The 16,210-nt window shown below is 41.3% G+C and overlaps 2 protein-coding genes across 3 annotated transcripts in view; one reads left to right on the top strand and one right to left on the bottom strand.

Annotated features, from left to right (window-relative positions):
- Window positions 1-16,210, top strand: part of Gng2 (G protein subunit gamma 2) — a 125,102-nt gene that overhangs the window by 68,608 nt on the left and 40,284 nt on the right. The gene's annotated exons all lie outside the window — the stretch shown is intronic.
- On the bottom strand, window positions 15,361-15,942 carry LOC101568465 (40S ribosomal protein SA-like). Its single transcript, XM_023723745.1, has one exon. It carries the CDS (start codon window positions 15,913-15,915, stop codon window positions 15,361-15,363), a length of 555 nt encoding a protein of 184 aa, XP_023579513.1. The 5' UTR covers window positions 15,916-15,942.

Below are 16,210 nucleotides of genomic sequence, written 5' to 3'. Positions count from 1 at the left end.
AGACACAGGGGTCAGAGGTTTGATACCCAGCCTGCTGTGCCAACCCTGCCCTAGGGGTGAGCTGAGCTGGGGATTGAGACTGAGCATGGTGGTGCACACCTGTAATCCCAGCACTTGGGAAATTGAAAACAGGAGAATCACTATGAGTGTGATTTATGTAATGAGACCCTGTAGACTCTGTAGTCCCTGCACTAAAAAAAAAAAAATAAAATCAATGAATATCTCTAAGTAACAATGCTGATGTCCTCAGGCCCAGGATGTCCTGAATTTAAGGAAAGGGTGCTGCGGAAGAAAAGAAAGGCATTCTGAAGGGAATTGTTTGAGTTCTGAGGCTAAAAAGCAAGAGCCAGAAGGTAACATAGATGTTGACAAGGCATGCACCTCTTAAAATAGGGAATGAGAAAAAAATAGCTAAGATAAATGAAAATTGGTATCAAATTTTTCATCAGAACTTATGTGTGGTATGAAACCACTTTATCTTAAATTTACAGGGGAAAAAAATCTCAATAAATGAAGTATTCAGATTACTTAAGCCATTTAAATATTTTTAATAAAAATCTTTCCCTCATGCCCTCTCTCCTTTTCTCCATGTATTAGTTATATTTCTCCCATGACTAAGACAAAATACCCAATGCTCAAAGTTAAGTTTATTTAGTTTGTAGAGGTCTAAGCCCATAATCACATGGCTCCAAGGTAGAGTGGCACATGGAGTGTGGCAACAGTTCATGGTGGCAGAAGAAAGCAAAAGCAATGCAAAGAGAAAGCAGGCCTCTTTCTGTCCCCTATATTGTATCCAGTGTACTAGGGTTAGGGCAGTGCCACTCCCATCAGTGGAGTGGTTTAGCAATCACACACTCTTAAGTCCCACAACCTTAACTCAGCATTACACTAAGAGTCAATCACACACTCTAGATTCAACCACCTCCAGTAAAACTATGAACACAAATTTTGGGGGCCATCTAGACACAAACTAAAACACTCCCTCTCATATTTCTTCCCTCCCCTCCTTTTGCACTGGAGTCTGAACTTAGGGCTTCACTCATGCTGGGCAAAAACACTACTGCTGAGCCATATCTCTATCCCCTTTTTAAATTTTACTTTTGAGACAGGATCTTATTAAGTTGCATATGCTGGCCTTGAACTTGTGATCCTCCTGTCAGCCTCCCTGGTAGCTTGGTTACAATATAGCATGAAGCCCAGTTTCAATAAAAATCTTTCTAAAATATATTTTATTTTACCCTACATGTTCAGAAGAATATACTGCAGAAGATTTTATTTGTTCTTAAAGATTTATGATGACTTTCTGACTATTAGTTATTTTTTCTCTAAAATAGTAATTGTCCTGAAGGCTGTTGGAGCTAAATGGACAGTTCCTCCTCCTAATCCCTTTGTATTTCTGAGTGAACTCCGTTGACTTTCTCCTTCACTGCTGTTTGACTTGCTTTCTTGTTATTATCCATAAACCAGAATCTGGTGACACCTTTTTTTCTTTACAATTTGTTACATAAACAACATATTGTCGTCAGGAAAAACTTAAGGCTTGATGTAGCCGTAGTGTGGTAACGTAAAAGGAGTTTTCCTGGGACATTTGAAAATCTATGACAGTTTTGGTAGTTTAACTATGGAGTTCTATATTAATTGCTCGTTTGTTTTATCTTCAAGAGGAAGATGAGGAGGGACTGACTGCAAGGTTTGGGGCTGTATTCTGTAAAGTAAGTGCTGCAACAGTATGTATTTCTTTACAATAGCTAATGGGTTTGGAATTATTAGTATCACCTTTTTCAAATATTAAAAGAAGATATAAAATACATTTCAAAACTGATTCTGTTTATAACTGAAACTTGCCACTTTTATATTATTTCCAATTAATAAGTATTGTCAGTATTAGAGGAATAACTTTTCTTCTACTCATCCTCCTCCTCCCTTTTGCCATACTGAAGATTAGACCCATGTTAAATAAGTATTCAACCACTAAACCTCACCTCCACCCTAGAATGTACCTCTTTTTTGTGTGTGATGGGTTTGGTGTCACAGACAGTACCTTCTAGGAGAAAGGATAGGGTATACGAATAGTCATTCTTGTAGCAAAATTGCACTTTAGATGACTGATAGCTACACCATTCCTCTTCCACACAATTTTAGAAACACGAGGAAAGCAGTGCTGGTTTATGTTTGCCTCTACAGAGATATGACACAAATTAGAATATACTTAATGGAATTCTAGAAGGGAAAGTGAGGAAAGGGTGATCATATGGGAAGAATTGTGAGGAGAAAGAAATTTATGGAGTAGCAGGGATAGTAAATATGTAAGCAAAGGAGATAGGTTTATGGAAATTAAGAGAGCATGGGTGATTTCAACTAGTGATGACACTGTTATCACTGGAGTCCTTAAGAAATCACATAAAAGATAAATAGTAAACATGTTTCAAAGAAAATTGAATTCTGTTTTTATAATGATTTAATGCAATACTAACTCATCTCTAAGCCTTCTGAGATAACTTTTAGAAGAAAGAATGTTAAGCTCTAGGCCTAGCTTTATTGTTAAAGAGCTTTCCGACCTCTAACAGAGATCATCATGTGTCAGTTAATTACAGAGATGCATTCCAAAACACTGTGCCCATAGGTTTGTCACTGTGGGGATGTCTCAGAGTGTATTTACACAAACCTAGACAGGATAGGTCAGTTCTTTAGTGTGGCAATTTGGTGTGAACAAGAAACAAAATATAAGCTCTATAAGGCTGCTGCCAACATGATGCTACATGTTATTTTGCAATACTTTTTTGAAAGTGGGAGTACATTTTAAATAGCAATAAAAATACAGTTTAGTAAACACATAATATAAGAGTGACATGATTGTTCAATATCATTCATCATCAAATATTGTGTGTGCTATTCTTTTATAGCACAGCAGGTTTGTATGAAATGGCATCACTACAAACATTTGGATAGTGCATGTGCTACATTATTAAGACAGCTATGAGCCAGGCATGGTGATGTATGCCTGTAATCACAACACTCTTAGAGGCTGAGACAGGAAGATCAACACTTAAGCACAATGTGGGTAATTTAGCTAGATCCTGTCTTAGATTTGAAAAACATAAAAAGAATGGGCATGTAGCTCAGGGTTAATACCCTCCGTGTAATCTCAAGAAGCACAAAGAAAGAGAAAAAAAGACAGATCTATAATATCCATAGGTGATAGAAATTTTTCAGCCCTCTTATAATGTTATGAGACCATTTTTATTTATGTAAACTGATACTAATCAAAACATTATCATGCAGAACATGACTTGCTTAATCCAAAGTTAAGTTTTCTTATTTATGAAATGATTTAGACTGAATTTTTTCTAGTGTCCTATCCAAATTTAGAATTCTATCATTTGCTAAGAAGAAGCAAATTTTAGAGAATTGGTTTAGCATTTGTATCATCAACCGATTTTAAAATCACAGTGTTTCCTTTTCATGTCTTACACTTTTGACCATTATGAAGGTTTCCATGTCTCTTTCCCTCTCAGAAGAAACACTCCTTCTCTTCTGCTTTAATAAGCAAAAGAATTCTAGACTGACCCTTGAGCAGAATATGACCTCGTGTCTCCTCTCATCCCCTGGATTATTTTTTTGTCCAAGAAAAGATCAAGTAGTCATTCTTACAAGTTCACCTGCACCTCCCTAGCACTATAAAGCCATTGGCATCCTAGCAGTGGTAAAGTGGCTGACAGCAGTGCCTCTAAATTATACAACAGATTGTTTCTAGGTTTTCTCTATGCATTCTTTTCATATTCACATCCTAAGACTTAGGAATGATATAGTAAAAACAACCAGGCTCCTCAGTATCCCCAGTTCACACCTAACTTCCTCTACACACGTGCACAGACACACTTGCCCACTTATCCTAAACTAAACATGTAAAAATGTCTCTTTCCTCTTGCATCAGGATGGATATTCTTACACTTTCATCTCCATGCTCCTGAATATCATCTGTCTTATCCTTTGTTCTCATATTTTGGAGTTTTGCAAGGGAACAATACAACACAGGACACATTTTAAAAGATCATTCTATAATGAATCCCCCAAAGAATCATATACCAAGAGTGCAAGAAATCTGTCCACACACTAAAAACTAAAGAATCCAGCGGAGGGCCTGGATCCTAATAACCTGCCTGAGTCCAACTAAAAACCTAGAGCTCATAACAATGCCTCCCACAAGGAGGCCTAGAGACCATGACAATATCTCATGCAGGCCAACTTCATGAAGGCTCACTTCATGAAGGCCCAAAGTTCAGTGGTGGAAGCCAGAAAGTCTGTGCCCACAGGGTAAAAGTTCTGTGCTATCAGGCTGAGGGATCTGCACCAGAGCCAGGAAGCAATGCTCAAGGTAAGAAGCAGAGCTCCTGCAAAAAGTGTCACAGCCGTCCTCAGCAACAGTGAGGTCCTGAGCTCCTGTGATGATGAGGACAGCTAAGTTTCCATCGGACAAGCCAATGTGACAAACTTCTTCAGGAGAATGACCAGTGTGCCATCTTCACCTCTGGAACCAGGAAGTGATGCTCAAGGTGAGGAGCAGGGCTCCCCTAAATGAAACACAGCCATTCTCAGCAACAACGATGTCCTAAATTCCTCTGCCAACAAGCACAGCTAAGTTCATCAGGAAAGCTAGCATGACAAGGTCCTCCAGCAGAATATCCCTAAAGAACGAGCAGGTTCCTAACAGCTTCCAAACAGCTTCCCTAACAGCCTCTCTACAACTTCTCTAGGTTTTCCTCTTATGATGCTGGTAACAACCCTCAGGGGCCTCCTACACTCAACACTATGCTAGTTTAGTTCAGCTGGATGTAACAAGTTTACCACCAGTTGGCATTCCACCATATTGGTGGACACAAGGTCCCACACTCATACCAAGACATGATTAAATCCTAGAGTAAAAACTGACCTTAACATCTATTACACTACTAAGAAGTAATAGAACATTTTCTATTTATGCTTATAGATATTCTGTTGGAGATCATTGTTGAGATTGAAATAACTTGCATTTTATTTCTAAAGGGACAAAATGTTATATTTTAAGTATACAAAGATAAAAGTATGTCTCTTAAAAGAAAAAAAAATAAAAGAAAATTTAAAAAAAAAAGGACTGGAAGAGAATAAAGTTCTACAGATTTACCTCAATATTTGTTTTAGCTTTTCCTGAGTGATTTCCCACCTCAAGGAAACAAAACAAAAAATACAACACCATACCAGGGAGCTGGAGCCCAGACTGCAGCATGCAGGCGTTTTCCAGTATTAGGGAAGAAGAGAGCAAAAAGATTACCTTGTTATGCAGAGAGGACTGGGACCTTCTTCCCGCCCCCACCCCACCTCACCCTGCTGTCCTTTGATACCCCGCCACTCAGCCTAATCCTGAGGATTTCCCCAATCACTGGTTCCAGCCGGGTGGGTGAGCCTGTCACTTTCTGCTGTTGCCATGGCTGTGCGGCCAGAAAAGCTGCCCAGGGCTCTTTCCTGTGGTACCGGCTAGGGCAGATCTCAGACCTCCTCTTGTGGGTTGAGTCCTGTCTGCTTTCCTTACTGCTGAGCTGCTTCAGACAAACCCTAAGAAGTGCCTAGGGTGAAAGTCCCCAAACAGAACTGCGTGATACACCCAATCTGACATTCAAGAAAGAGTAACTCCCTGCAGGGTGACCAACTAGAGTCTCTCTTCTGAGATGTCAGTGAGTCTTACGTGAGGCCAGTCGTTTCGTGGGAAAAACACCCATTTCTATATTAGATATTATGCTACAACTAGTGCTACTTCCTGTATCATGTGAAGTTCAAAGGTTTTTCTTTATTTGCTTCTCATAGAGGGTACTTAATTGGTGATCTTCTCTGATTTTCAAGAGTGTGGTAATTCCATTTTAGACCCTGTGCATGTCCATCACCACTCTTAAACCAGCTAGTGGCTGCTGGGCATGGTGGTGCCAGCAGATAGGGGTCATTCAGGGACATAAAATGGATACAATCAAACCAAGGAAAAGTTGTAGAGAACCACCATCTTGGACCCCTTCATTCATCTGAAAAAATACTGGTGAAGAAACACAGTAACTGTGGATCTTGTTTTCATCCTTCATCCCTGAATCTTCTTGAGGGATGGGCTGTGCTGATGGTGCCTAGAATGGAGGCAGGGATTAGGACTAATGACAGAGGCGTGGTGAATCATCTTGGGTGTTAGGTCTCATGTAACATGATCTGGTCTCAATGTGATCTGACCATTTTTATCTGTTTAATGCTTTAAATAGACCATATGCGTAATGTGCTCCAGGTGCTTATCTCTAATTAATTAATTCATTTGGAAGTGAAATACCTAATTAAAGCAGTCTCAGGGAGTTCCTTTGCGGCCCTCATCTGGTGGGGCCCGTAACAGAGAGAGATCTTTGCTGATCCTTACCGGAAAGTCACCTTTGTCAAATGTCAGTTAAAGAGTGGTTTATTATGGTTATTGTTTTAAGTATAAACCAGGTTTGAACTGGCCTTTAATATTGATCAGAGTCACTTGGTTATTTATAGGTTTGGAAGAAACCTGCAGATGATAAGATTGAGGTCTTGCTCAATAAAATGAAGGAAAGAGACGAGGACAGCATTTGCCCTGGGAGACTGTCACCTTCCCTGTCAGGAAGGACCCAGAGCCTGTCACTTCATGGCTGCTTGCTTAAAGTTAACTTTGAGGGTGTTTCATTTTAATTAAGTGTTTGATTTTTCCTTTACCTCATCAGAATGTAATCCAAAGTACTTATCAGCTAATAAGAAACACTAGCTGTGTGTAGAACCCAAGTATATCAATCAGTTCAGCTATCTGTTCCCTGTTCTCCCTTTCATCTCCTTCATTCTTTTCTTAGAATAAGGGTATATAACCTTCAGGACAAGAATGACATCTTTTTGCCTAGAAATTTCCATTTTATCATGTTGCACCCCTGCTCCATTAGGAGGGGGAAAGATGCATTTGAATGTAGTAATTCCAGAAGGCTTTCACACAATTCGCTGTACTCCTTGTAAACTGTCACTCTGCCGAGTGAAATGAAGAACATGAGTGAGCTCTGTGCGCAGGAAGTGTTTATTCTGAGTGTGTATGGTTTTTATTCTATTTTTCAATTTTATTTTTATGAATACATGTTTATGATGCGTAAGGATTACATTTATCCTGGCAAGCTGGCACGTGTGCATAGCTCATATTGATTCTTTTTTATGTCCCCTTCCCTTTCCCCTCTCTCTATCTCCTGGTTGGAAGAGTTTAAAGAAGCAATAAGAAACTGAGCTTGGGGTAGATGGAAAATGCAGGGGAAATGTGTAGATATAATCAATCAGGTGTCATGTGTTCTCTCCTATAGTTAAAGTGACTCTTTTTTTTTTTAATTTATAAATTTGAGGCCCTTGATTTGTGCCTCCTTAATGGCAAATGAATATCTTTGAAATGTTTTATGACAAATGCTATTTGAGAAAAAATATCTGGCCTTGCTCTAAATTAGTGTATGCTGAGCCACGCCTACTGTGGGAATCAATAGTTGTGATAGCAGAACTTAGAAAACAGAGGTTGAGCCCTTCACTCAGGCAGGAATCCCTTGCAGAACTGTCGCAGGTTGATGGCTCTCCTGGCACTGTGACAGCAGGTGATAGGTAGCAGTATTTGTTGGAAGATAAATCTATAGATACTCTCATTTTCAGAGAGGAAGGAGCAGAAATGAGAAGGGAAAGATTGTAAAAGTTCACCTCAGAGGTCAGCTCCTGGAGAGCAGAGCCTGTTCCTGTGTGTCCTTTCCCGCCACACCGCACACTACAATCGGTAGGCACCAAACAAGCTGGGGACCTTTGACCCGGTACATTAAACCATGCCTCCTTCTATCCACAAAAGCATTTTATTTATGTCTAATTTGTTTTTATGGGGCAGTAGCTATTAGTGTCTACCCAAGGGCTAATTTGAGAAGGAAAGCCATATTTTAGATCTATTCTTGTTTTAGCCAGAAGAAAACACGGAAGCCGAGTGGGTGCTGGAGCGTGTCCATTATTTGCCCCCAGGGGGTAGATGAAATCGTGCCAACAGTGCACTGTTGGCAGAACGTGGGGAGAAAATTGGCACACTGGCTTCCCACGAGGAGCTGTTTTGTGGTGAGTTATTTCATATTTTGGTCTCTAGGATGCCAGTGTTAGAATACCTGAAGTGCTGACCTGTCGCCACTGAAATATTCTGGGGAGAAATGTGATGGAAATTAATCCACTTAAAGTCTCCTGGGAAAAGAAGATCTGTAGATGGCAGAGAGAGATTCATCTGTGACTGAAGAGAGAGGAAGGGGCTGCCCTCAGCACGGAGGGTGGTCTGGACCTCCTTGGACCATGCTCAGGTGTGGGGGCTTCAGGGGTCTCAGTGACAAATGGAGGGTGTCAGTAGTGGGTAGCACCAGGCACTAGGCCCATCTGCCATCTTTGATCCAAGGAAGAGGGTTTTGGCCGCTGGGGATGCGATGCGGCAGACCCCTGCCAAAGAGGTGGGACCCAAGGCCCCCAGCTGTAAGGATTAAGGAAGTAAGATCTATGTCACAGGGCCGGGGAGATGGCTCAGTGGAATAAGCGCTTCCCTGGCAAGCGCAAGAGTCTGAGTTCAATCCCCGGTTTCGCAAAAAAAAAAAAAAAAAAAAAAAAAAAAAGATCTATATCACAATTCACCCAGTGACTTGAGTTTTTAAAATTTATGTCTTAGTGACACATAGTGGTACACGGATATCTGATTTATGCACAGTGCTCAGGCTTGTTAAGGGACAGCTGCGGCACCTGGGGGCAGAGCCTGCTCAGAGCCAGAGGGGAGGAAGAAAGCCACTCCTAGCATGATATCCCATTCTGGAATTTCTACCCCTCTAGGCACAGCAGTGCCCACGTCCCTGGGGTCAATGCGCTGTAAAATGCAGACTCTGTCAGAAAGATGGATGGAGAAACAATTTTTCCACAGCTCTGCTTTCTGTACCCTGGAAGGAAAGAAAGCAGCAGAAAATTGCGTCCCATTTGTCAGGAGGCAGTGACACGACTGGCTGCCTTCCTGCTGCAGTCGCCTCTGTGATCTTTCTGCGACTTGTAAAGACCTCTGGGGGCTTAGAGCCGGAACCTTAGCCTGCTGCTGACATTATTAGAACCGTGTCTTTTCTGTCTCTTAACATCCAGCAGGCAGAATCATCCGGCACATGCCAAATTTCCTCTGATTAAATGTACTTAGGATTAATCAAAGAAGATTTGCTGTTCCCTGAAAATAAGAATCAGACTTAAAAAAATACCATTTAGTTATTTAGTCATGATTATTTCAATCACAAAAAAGTCTAAACTGTTGATTATTTCCTTGTTATTCATCAGATACACTATTAAAAACTCACAACCAGAGCCAGCCAGATAGCTTGGTGGACCAGAGCACCTGCTTACACAGACGCAGCGGCAGGGGTTCGATCCCCAGCTTGCCGTGCTGGCCCTGCCCCCAGGGTGTGCTGAGATGGTGATGGAGAGTGGTCGTGGTGGCCTGCGCCTGGAATTCCAGCGCTTGGGAGGCTGAAAACAGGAGGATCACTAGGAGTCCAATCTATGTAGTGAGACCCTGTAGACCCTGTACTAAAATACAAAAATAAATAAATAAATAAATAAATAAATCACAACCAAACTCTGCCCCATCCTCCAAAAGGGAAAAAGAGAAAAGTATGGGTTAATAAGCCAGAAGGCATGGGACAAAACCCCAGCGCAGTAAAGACCCCCAATGCAGAAACAACTCCCAATGCATTTTATTCAACAGGGCCGAAGACACCGGCCCAGGCTGTGGGCTAAGGAGGTTGGGCCATGTCCCTGAGATGTGCACACCACCGTGAGGAGAAGCCGTGAGCTCATTTCGCATCTTAGTTGTTTTTATATAGATCTGGGTCTCAGATGGCAGCATTTCTCAAAACTACAAAGTCAAGTTTTTCCTCTTTCATTAAATAAAAAGGAGTCGACTGTTTTTAGTTTCATCTTGATCAGATGAGGCAATAGATGGAATCCAAATGTATTTTCTAAAAATTAAAGGGCCGTTGTTGACCCCTGCTGTGCCCCTGGGAGAGCGCCCCTTTGCTTCGCAGCTTTCTTCTCAATGACTTACGTCTCTCAATAAACAATAAATCAATGTGCTAACACATAAAAGACAAAAATAAGACGGCTTTTACTTGAGTACTTTTCATACAACAGAATGAAAGTGGACTGTTATTATGTAGGTGTTCAAACTGACTTCTATCTGCTCCTAGTATCTTTTTTTTGGTTTTTTGTTTGTTTGTTTGTTTGTTTTTAATGTATTTGGTACAGGGTCTCACAACATGTGGACCAGGGTTTGAAGCCTGGTCCCTGTGCTTGCCAAAGCAGGCACTTGGTCCGCTAAGCTCAGAATTATAGTGATCCTGCTGTTTTCAGCCTCCCCAGCGCTGGGATTACAGGCATTCGCCACCATGCCTGGACTATGTGGCTGGCTCAGCACACCCTCGGGGCAGGACTGGTTCAACATGTGGACCAGGGTTTGAAGCCTGGTCCCTGTGCTTGCCAAAGCAGGCACTTAGTCTGCTGAGCTATCTCGCCGGCCCTTCCTAGTATCGTTTTATGTAAAGGTTAAAAAACAAAATGTTGGCTTATCTATAGGTTGGATGTCATATGTTATATATCATCAAAGAAGTAGAAACTGGAAACATCTTGTAATTCAGCTATGATAAAAGTACATTAATTTAAATTCTATAAATTCACAGTTATTACGTTAGAGAGTGACTGACGCTTAATTTTACTCAAACCTATTCTTTGTAGTTAATGCAAGTGATGGCTGTGCAATAATATGAACACAGGAACAGCAGTGTTTAAGCCATTAAAAGAATAATTAATTTTTCAATATCTTTTGAAACCTAATAGTTCTTTTCATATAATTAGTGAACATGTCAAACAAAAATCATTCTTTCTAGTCTTTCTAGCAGGACCCTAAAGAATAATCCTTTACCATACTCTGCTCCCATATTGAAGGACCCCCAGAATTTAAAATGAACACATTTATCCATAACACAGTCCTTGGTTTAGATGTTACCAACTGATCTTTTCCCTTCTACTTAGTTTCATGATTGAAGCTTAGCAGCACGGCCAGTCTCACCTGTTGGTATGTAGGAGGCTCCTGGACCCTGAATACAAGGTAGATTTATAAGCCAGGTGATTTTATGCTGATTGAGTCTTTATTTGACTATGTCCTGCCTTAAGAATGGATATGGTCTAATGACTGGGAAGAGGTAATGCACACTGGACAATTGATGTTTATTAATTAGGTATAACATGGAGTTGCCTCAGATCCTCTTTTGAACTGTGTTGTTGAGATTCTGGAATAAATTCATTGAAAAAAAATTGTTGAATACCCATCACCTATAAATAGCAAATTCTAAGTATTTATAGATGAAACAGATATGGCTCCTGTCCTGGGGTTTAGAGTCTAGCTGGGGGAACAAGAATAAAGCATAGACACAGTCTTGGTTACTTGTTTCATTGCTGAGACAAAATACCCGACACCCAAAGTTAAAGAAGAAAAGGTTTATTTAGCTCCCAGTTCACACAGGGTCAGGCCATAGTTAACTCCAAGGCAGATTGGCATGGCAGAAGAGAGACAGTCCATGGCAGAGCAGACAGAGCAGGAAACGGCGAAGCAGAAACAGCAATCCTCCCTTTCCCTTTTCTCCTATCTAGGCTACAGGTCCTTTTAGGTGGTGCCACCCAAACCAGGGTGCTCTTTCCAATTATCCCCACTCACAACTATGCTAAACCAATTAATGGACTGACCCAGTACCACCTACCCTTAATCCCAGTGTCACACACCACAATCCAGCCACCTCCCCAGCATCCTACCTACAAGAGCATGAGGCTTTGCAGGGAGATCTAGACACAAGCCACAAAGCAAACTGGATCTATAATTACAAATTGTGGTAGAGAAGTGCTGCAAAGGACAGGAATAGGATGGAAGGAGATAGTTTGGAAGGGATTACCTTTGTTATAATTTGTAAATGAAAGGTCTAGGTGAACACCAGACTTTGAGTTCTTGGAGTAATGTCTCATGAATTATCTGAGTTTTCTTTCAATCTGTGTAGGCAGTGGAGATAACAAGAATGTCTCAACCCTGAACTTCACCTGTATTACTTCCAAAATCAGTCTTGCTCAACCAAGACATCATGAATTTCTATAAGCCTGACAAATGGCCATCGAAATAGAAAACTGGCTGTAGGAGGATCTGAGTTCTTTAGGGAGTGGGAGTGATAAGTGTCTCTACATCAGTACAGCATTGGAATGGCCTTTGTGCTGATTCTTGGAAATCTATATTCCTCTAAATTAGAGATCTAACATCACTGGATCTCACCATTTCTCTTCTAAATTGAGGGAATTAAAATGAGAGAATCTTTGAGGTCCTTTTAGATTCAAAGTCCTAAAAGGTTGTATGACATAGTGAAAAAAAGTACACTCTGAAACAGAAATGCAAGAGTACAATTCCCAGCTCTTCCATCTACTAAATATGTGGGTGGGTCAGTTTTTTAACCACTCTGTGCCTCTATTCCAAACCCCAGTTGTAAGGCAGGGTATAATATTAGTGCCCACCATAGAGTGTGGTGAAAAATTTGTCCAATAAATTACCTAATGTAGTGCCTGTCTTGCTCCTGTCCTTAGTCCTGAAAGGTCATATCTTGTAAGGACTGGATTCCCAGGGACACAATGCACAAATAAATACAATATAAAGGTTGACTTAAAAAAAAAAAAAAGATGGTACATAGCTGGCTTGAGGGATCCTAGCTTTTTGAAGATTCTCCATACTGATTTCCATAGTGTTTGTACCAGCCTTCACACCCACCAACAGTGGAGAAGGGTTTCCCCCACAGTCCCTGCAGCATTGGTTATTGATAGACTTCCTGATCGTAGCCATTCTTTTTGGCTTAAGATGGCATCTCAGCATTATTTTAATTTGTATCTCTTGAATGACCAAAGGGAAAGAATTTGTTCAGTGGGAAGGAAAAACTAGGATGAAGGAAAAGGACGAATGAAAGAAGGGAAAAAGATATAATTAGGTACATATGCAGAGTAGTTTGGATAATTATATTGTCGATATCTGCTGGTCTTTTGAAAGAAGTAGTTAATGCTTAAACATTTTTTTCTCTTTTTCCTCTTTTGAATTTCTTATAACTTCTTTGTCATTGTTTTTTTTTTTCTTTAAATGAATCTTGCACATTTATGTCTGGTAATCTGAACAACCAATTTGAAGATAGCATCATGTAATACAGCAACCATTGCTGAATTCCAAAAAGAAAAAAAAAAAGAGGGTAAATAATAAAAAAGTTTTAACTGTATCACTGCAAAAGGCATACTGCTTTTAACCCCTGTCAAAATACTCCCTCTTCCTTTGAGTGCTTTCATCCCATGCTTCATGACTCTGTCTGAAGCCACTCCAGGACTCCTCTTTCTTGAATGTCTGTGCTTGCATGGATCTGGCTGCCCAGCACACGGAGCAACTCAAAGCGTTTACTTTTTCATAGTCATTTTGATTTAGGGGAAGAGCCAGAAGTTTCACGGTGCCAGAGAGTGAATAAGACACAGCAATGTTTTCATTTGACAGAAACTACTGTAAACATTTGTTCAATGAGGTGTAGTCAAAGAATACGATGAACGTTTCAATTAAAATGTAAAGGACACACCGTCTTGAATCTCTCTGGAAATACTCCCCTCTTGCTTCAAAGGCACTGCTCCTGTTATTCTTGCCGCCTTCTGAAGCACTTATGGAAGTCTTTTTCAGATATTCTGTTCTGCTGCTCCTGATGCCCCAAATCAAATGAAAAAAGAAAAAAAAATTGGCATTTCCTGGTCATTTTGACTTTGGGGAAGAACCAGAAGTCACGTGGTGCCAGATCCAGTGAATAAGGGGGATGAGGACACATAGTAGTGTTTTTATTTGACAGACATTACCATAAACATGTGTTTAGTGCAATGTGATCAAATAATATGGTGAATGTTCAAATAAAAATGTATTACAGTAAAAGACACTCTCAGAATACTAGAAACACTCCCCTTACTTTAAATATACTTATCCCGGCCTGGGGAGATAGCTCAGTAGTCTAAGCACCTGCCTGGCAAGTGCAAGAACCTGGGTTCGATCTCTGGTACTGCATTCCTTGCTGGTCCCACAACCCGAGGCACTGAGTGCTAGCCACTGAACCTGGCATGGTGGTGCACGCCTGTACTACCAGTGCTGGGGAGGCTGAGACAGCAGGATCCCTATGAGTCTGAGCTGTGTAGTGAGATCCTGTACCAAATAAATAAATAAATAAATTTTTAAAAATCCACACTTCTCCCATATTCTTGGCAAAGTATCCTTTCCTGCAATAAGTTCTTTTAAATTTAATCATTTTCTATCCTCTTTGGTCACCCACTGTAATGTGTGGGACCAAAGTGTTCACACATCCACAATTCCTACCAAGCCTCCTTTTATTTCAAATATGTTTTAAACATTCAACTTTTTATTGCTAGAACAGGGGCCACCACCATAGGGTGCCTTAATCTTATGCCAGCAGGGAACCTCGTCCCTAGGATGCAGGTAGTAACGAGGGCCCTGGACACCGGTACCCACAGGATATTAAACTGGAGCTCACTTCCTATTGCTTTTACACCTGCAGCTAGGACAGCAAAGCAGCAATAAATGCTGTTACCAGGGAAGCTGAAGGTTGGTGCTTTTCACATAATGAGTTTGTGTTCTTTTTAAAGTAATATGATGAGACCTCATAAATTAAACTTGAGGATTTTTCAAATCATGAAAATTTTATTTAAAAAATGTATAAGCCTTAACTTCAGTTGTCTGCTGAGGAAATTCTGCTTTCATGAAGTTCATACAAACTTGGAGTAATCAACAAGTTTCTCTATTTCTTAATGTACCTAAATCTCTAAATTATACAACGTTTGTTTGTTTGTTTGTTTGTTTCTTAGAAGTTGTTTTATTTTTCATCAGCCTCATTCCCATTTTGCTTAAGCATCGGCAGAACAGCTCGAGACCACTCGGTGGTGTTTCCTGCCCACTCAGTGGCCTGCGGGTGAGGGCTGCAGACCGATTTTCTGTGGCCGGCTGAGCACTCCAGTCTTCAGTAGGGAACTGCTGAACGGGCAGAGAGGGCACCTGCATGTGCTCAGACCAGTCTGCGGCCTCAGGCTGAGCAGCAGTGAACTCCGGAGCTGGTGCATCCATTCACCCTGAAATTCCTCCTTGGTCACAGCCTTTTCAACAGCAACCTGCTCTTGCTTTTCAATCTCTTCTGGATCCGGGTAGAAGTAGAGATCAGTCATGACTTCTCACAAGTGTTCACGGGAGATGGTGCCACGCATGCGCAGCACTTCCCGGGCCAGCATCCACCACATCAGACCCACAGAGTGAGCTCCCTTATTGCTGCACGGGATGGCAATGTCCACATAGCGCAGAGGGGAATCTGTGTTGCACAGAGCAATGGTTGGCAGATTGACGTAAGATGCCTCCGTTAGGGGCTGGTGGTCAGCCCTGGGGTCAGTAACCACCAGAAGACGTGGCTCTCGGAAGGCTGCCTGGATCTGGTTAGTGAAGGTTCCAGGAGTGAAGCGGCCAGTGATAGGAGTAGCTCCAGTGGCAGCAGCAAACTTCAGCACAGCCCGCTGGCCGGTGCTCCTGGAAGATATGACGCTGACATCAGCAGGGTTTTCAATGGCCGCTATGGCTCGAGCTGCCAGGAGAAGCTTGTCTCTAGTCTGCTTTAGATTTATGATGTAGATCCCATCACTTTTCCTTTTATAGATATACTGCACCATCTGGAAATCCCGGTTGGTGCCACCCAAGTGGGTTCCTGCCTCAAGGAACTTGAGGACGTCCTCCTTCATTTGCAGGACATCAAGGGCTCCGGACACTGTGAAGTTTCCCTTTAAGTTACAATGGGAATCAAGAGCAACACCGTATGGACCCTACCTGGGCAGCATGGAAAGGCTCAATAGAATAAGCGCCTGCCTGGCAAACACAAGAGCCTGAGTTCAATCCCCAGTTCCACAAAAAAAAAAAAAAAAAAAAGTATGAGTTTAGGGGCTTTTCTTTGTACTATTTTCTTCAACATTTTCGTGGTGCCACCTGATCTTCATGATACCATTATAAATTGATACTAAATATTTAATTAAGAATAAA

The sequence above is a fragment of the Octodon degus genome, unplaced genomic scaffold (assembly GCF_000260255.1).
Source record: "Octodon degus isolate 3935 unplaced genomic scaffold, OctDeg1.0 scaffold00102, whole genome shotgun sequence".
Classification (NCBI taxonomy): Eukaryota; Metazoa; Chordata; class Mammalia; order Rodentia; family Octodontidae; genus Octodon; species Octodon degus.
This window is presented reverse-complemented; position numbering and strand designations above follow the sequence as displayed.

Coding starts and splice junctions, on each gene's coding strand:
- LOC101568465 (XM_023723745.1), bottom strand. CDS start 15,915: ATGAAGGAGGACGTCCTCAAGTTCCTTGAGGCAGGAACCCACTTGGGT.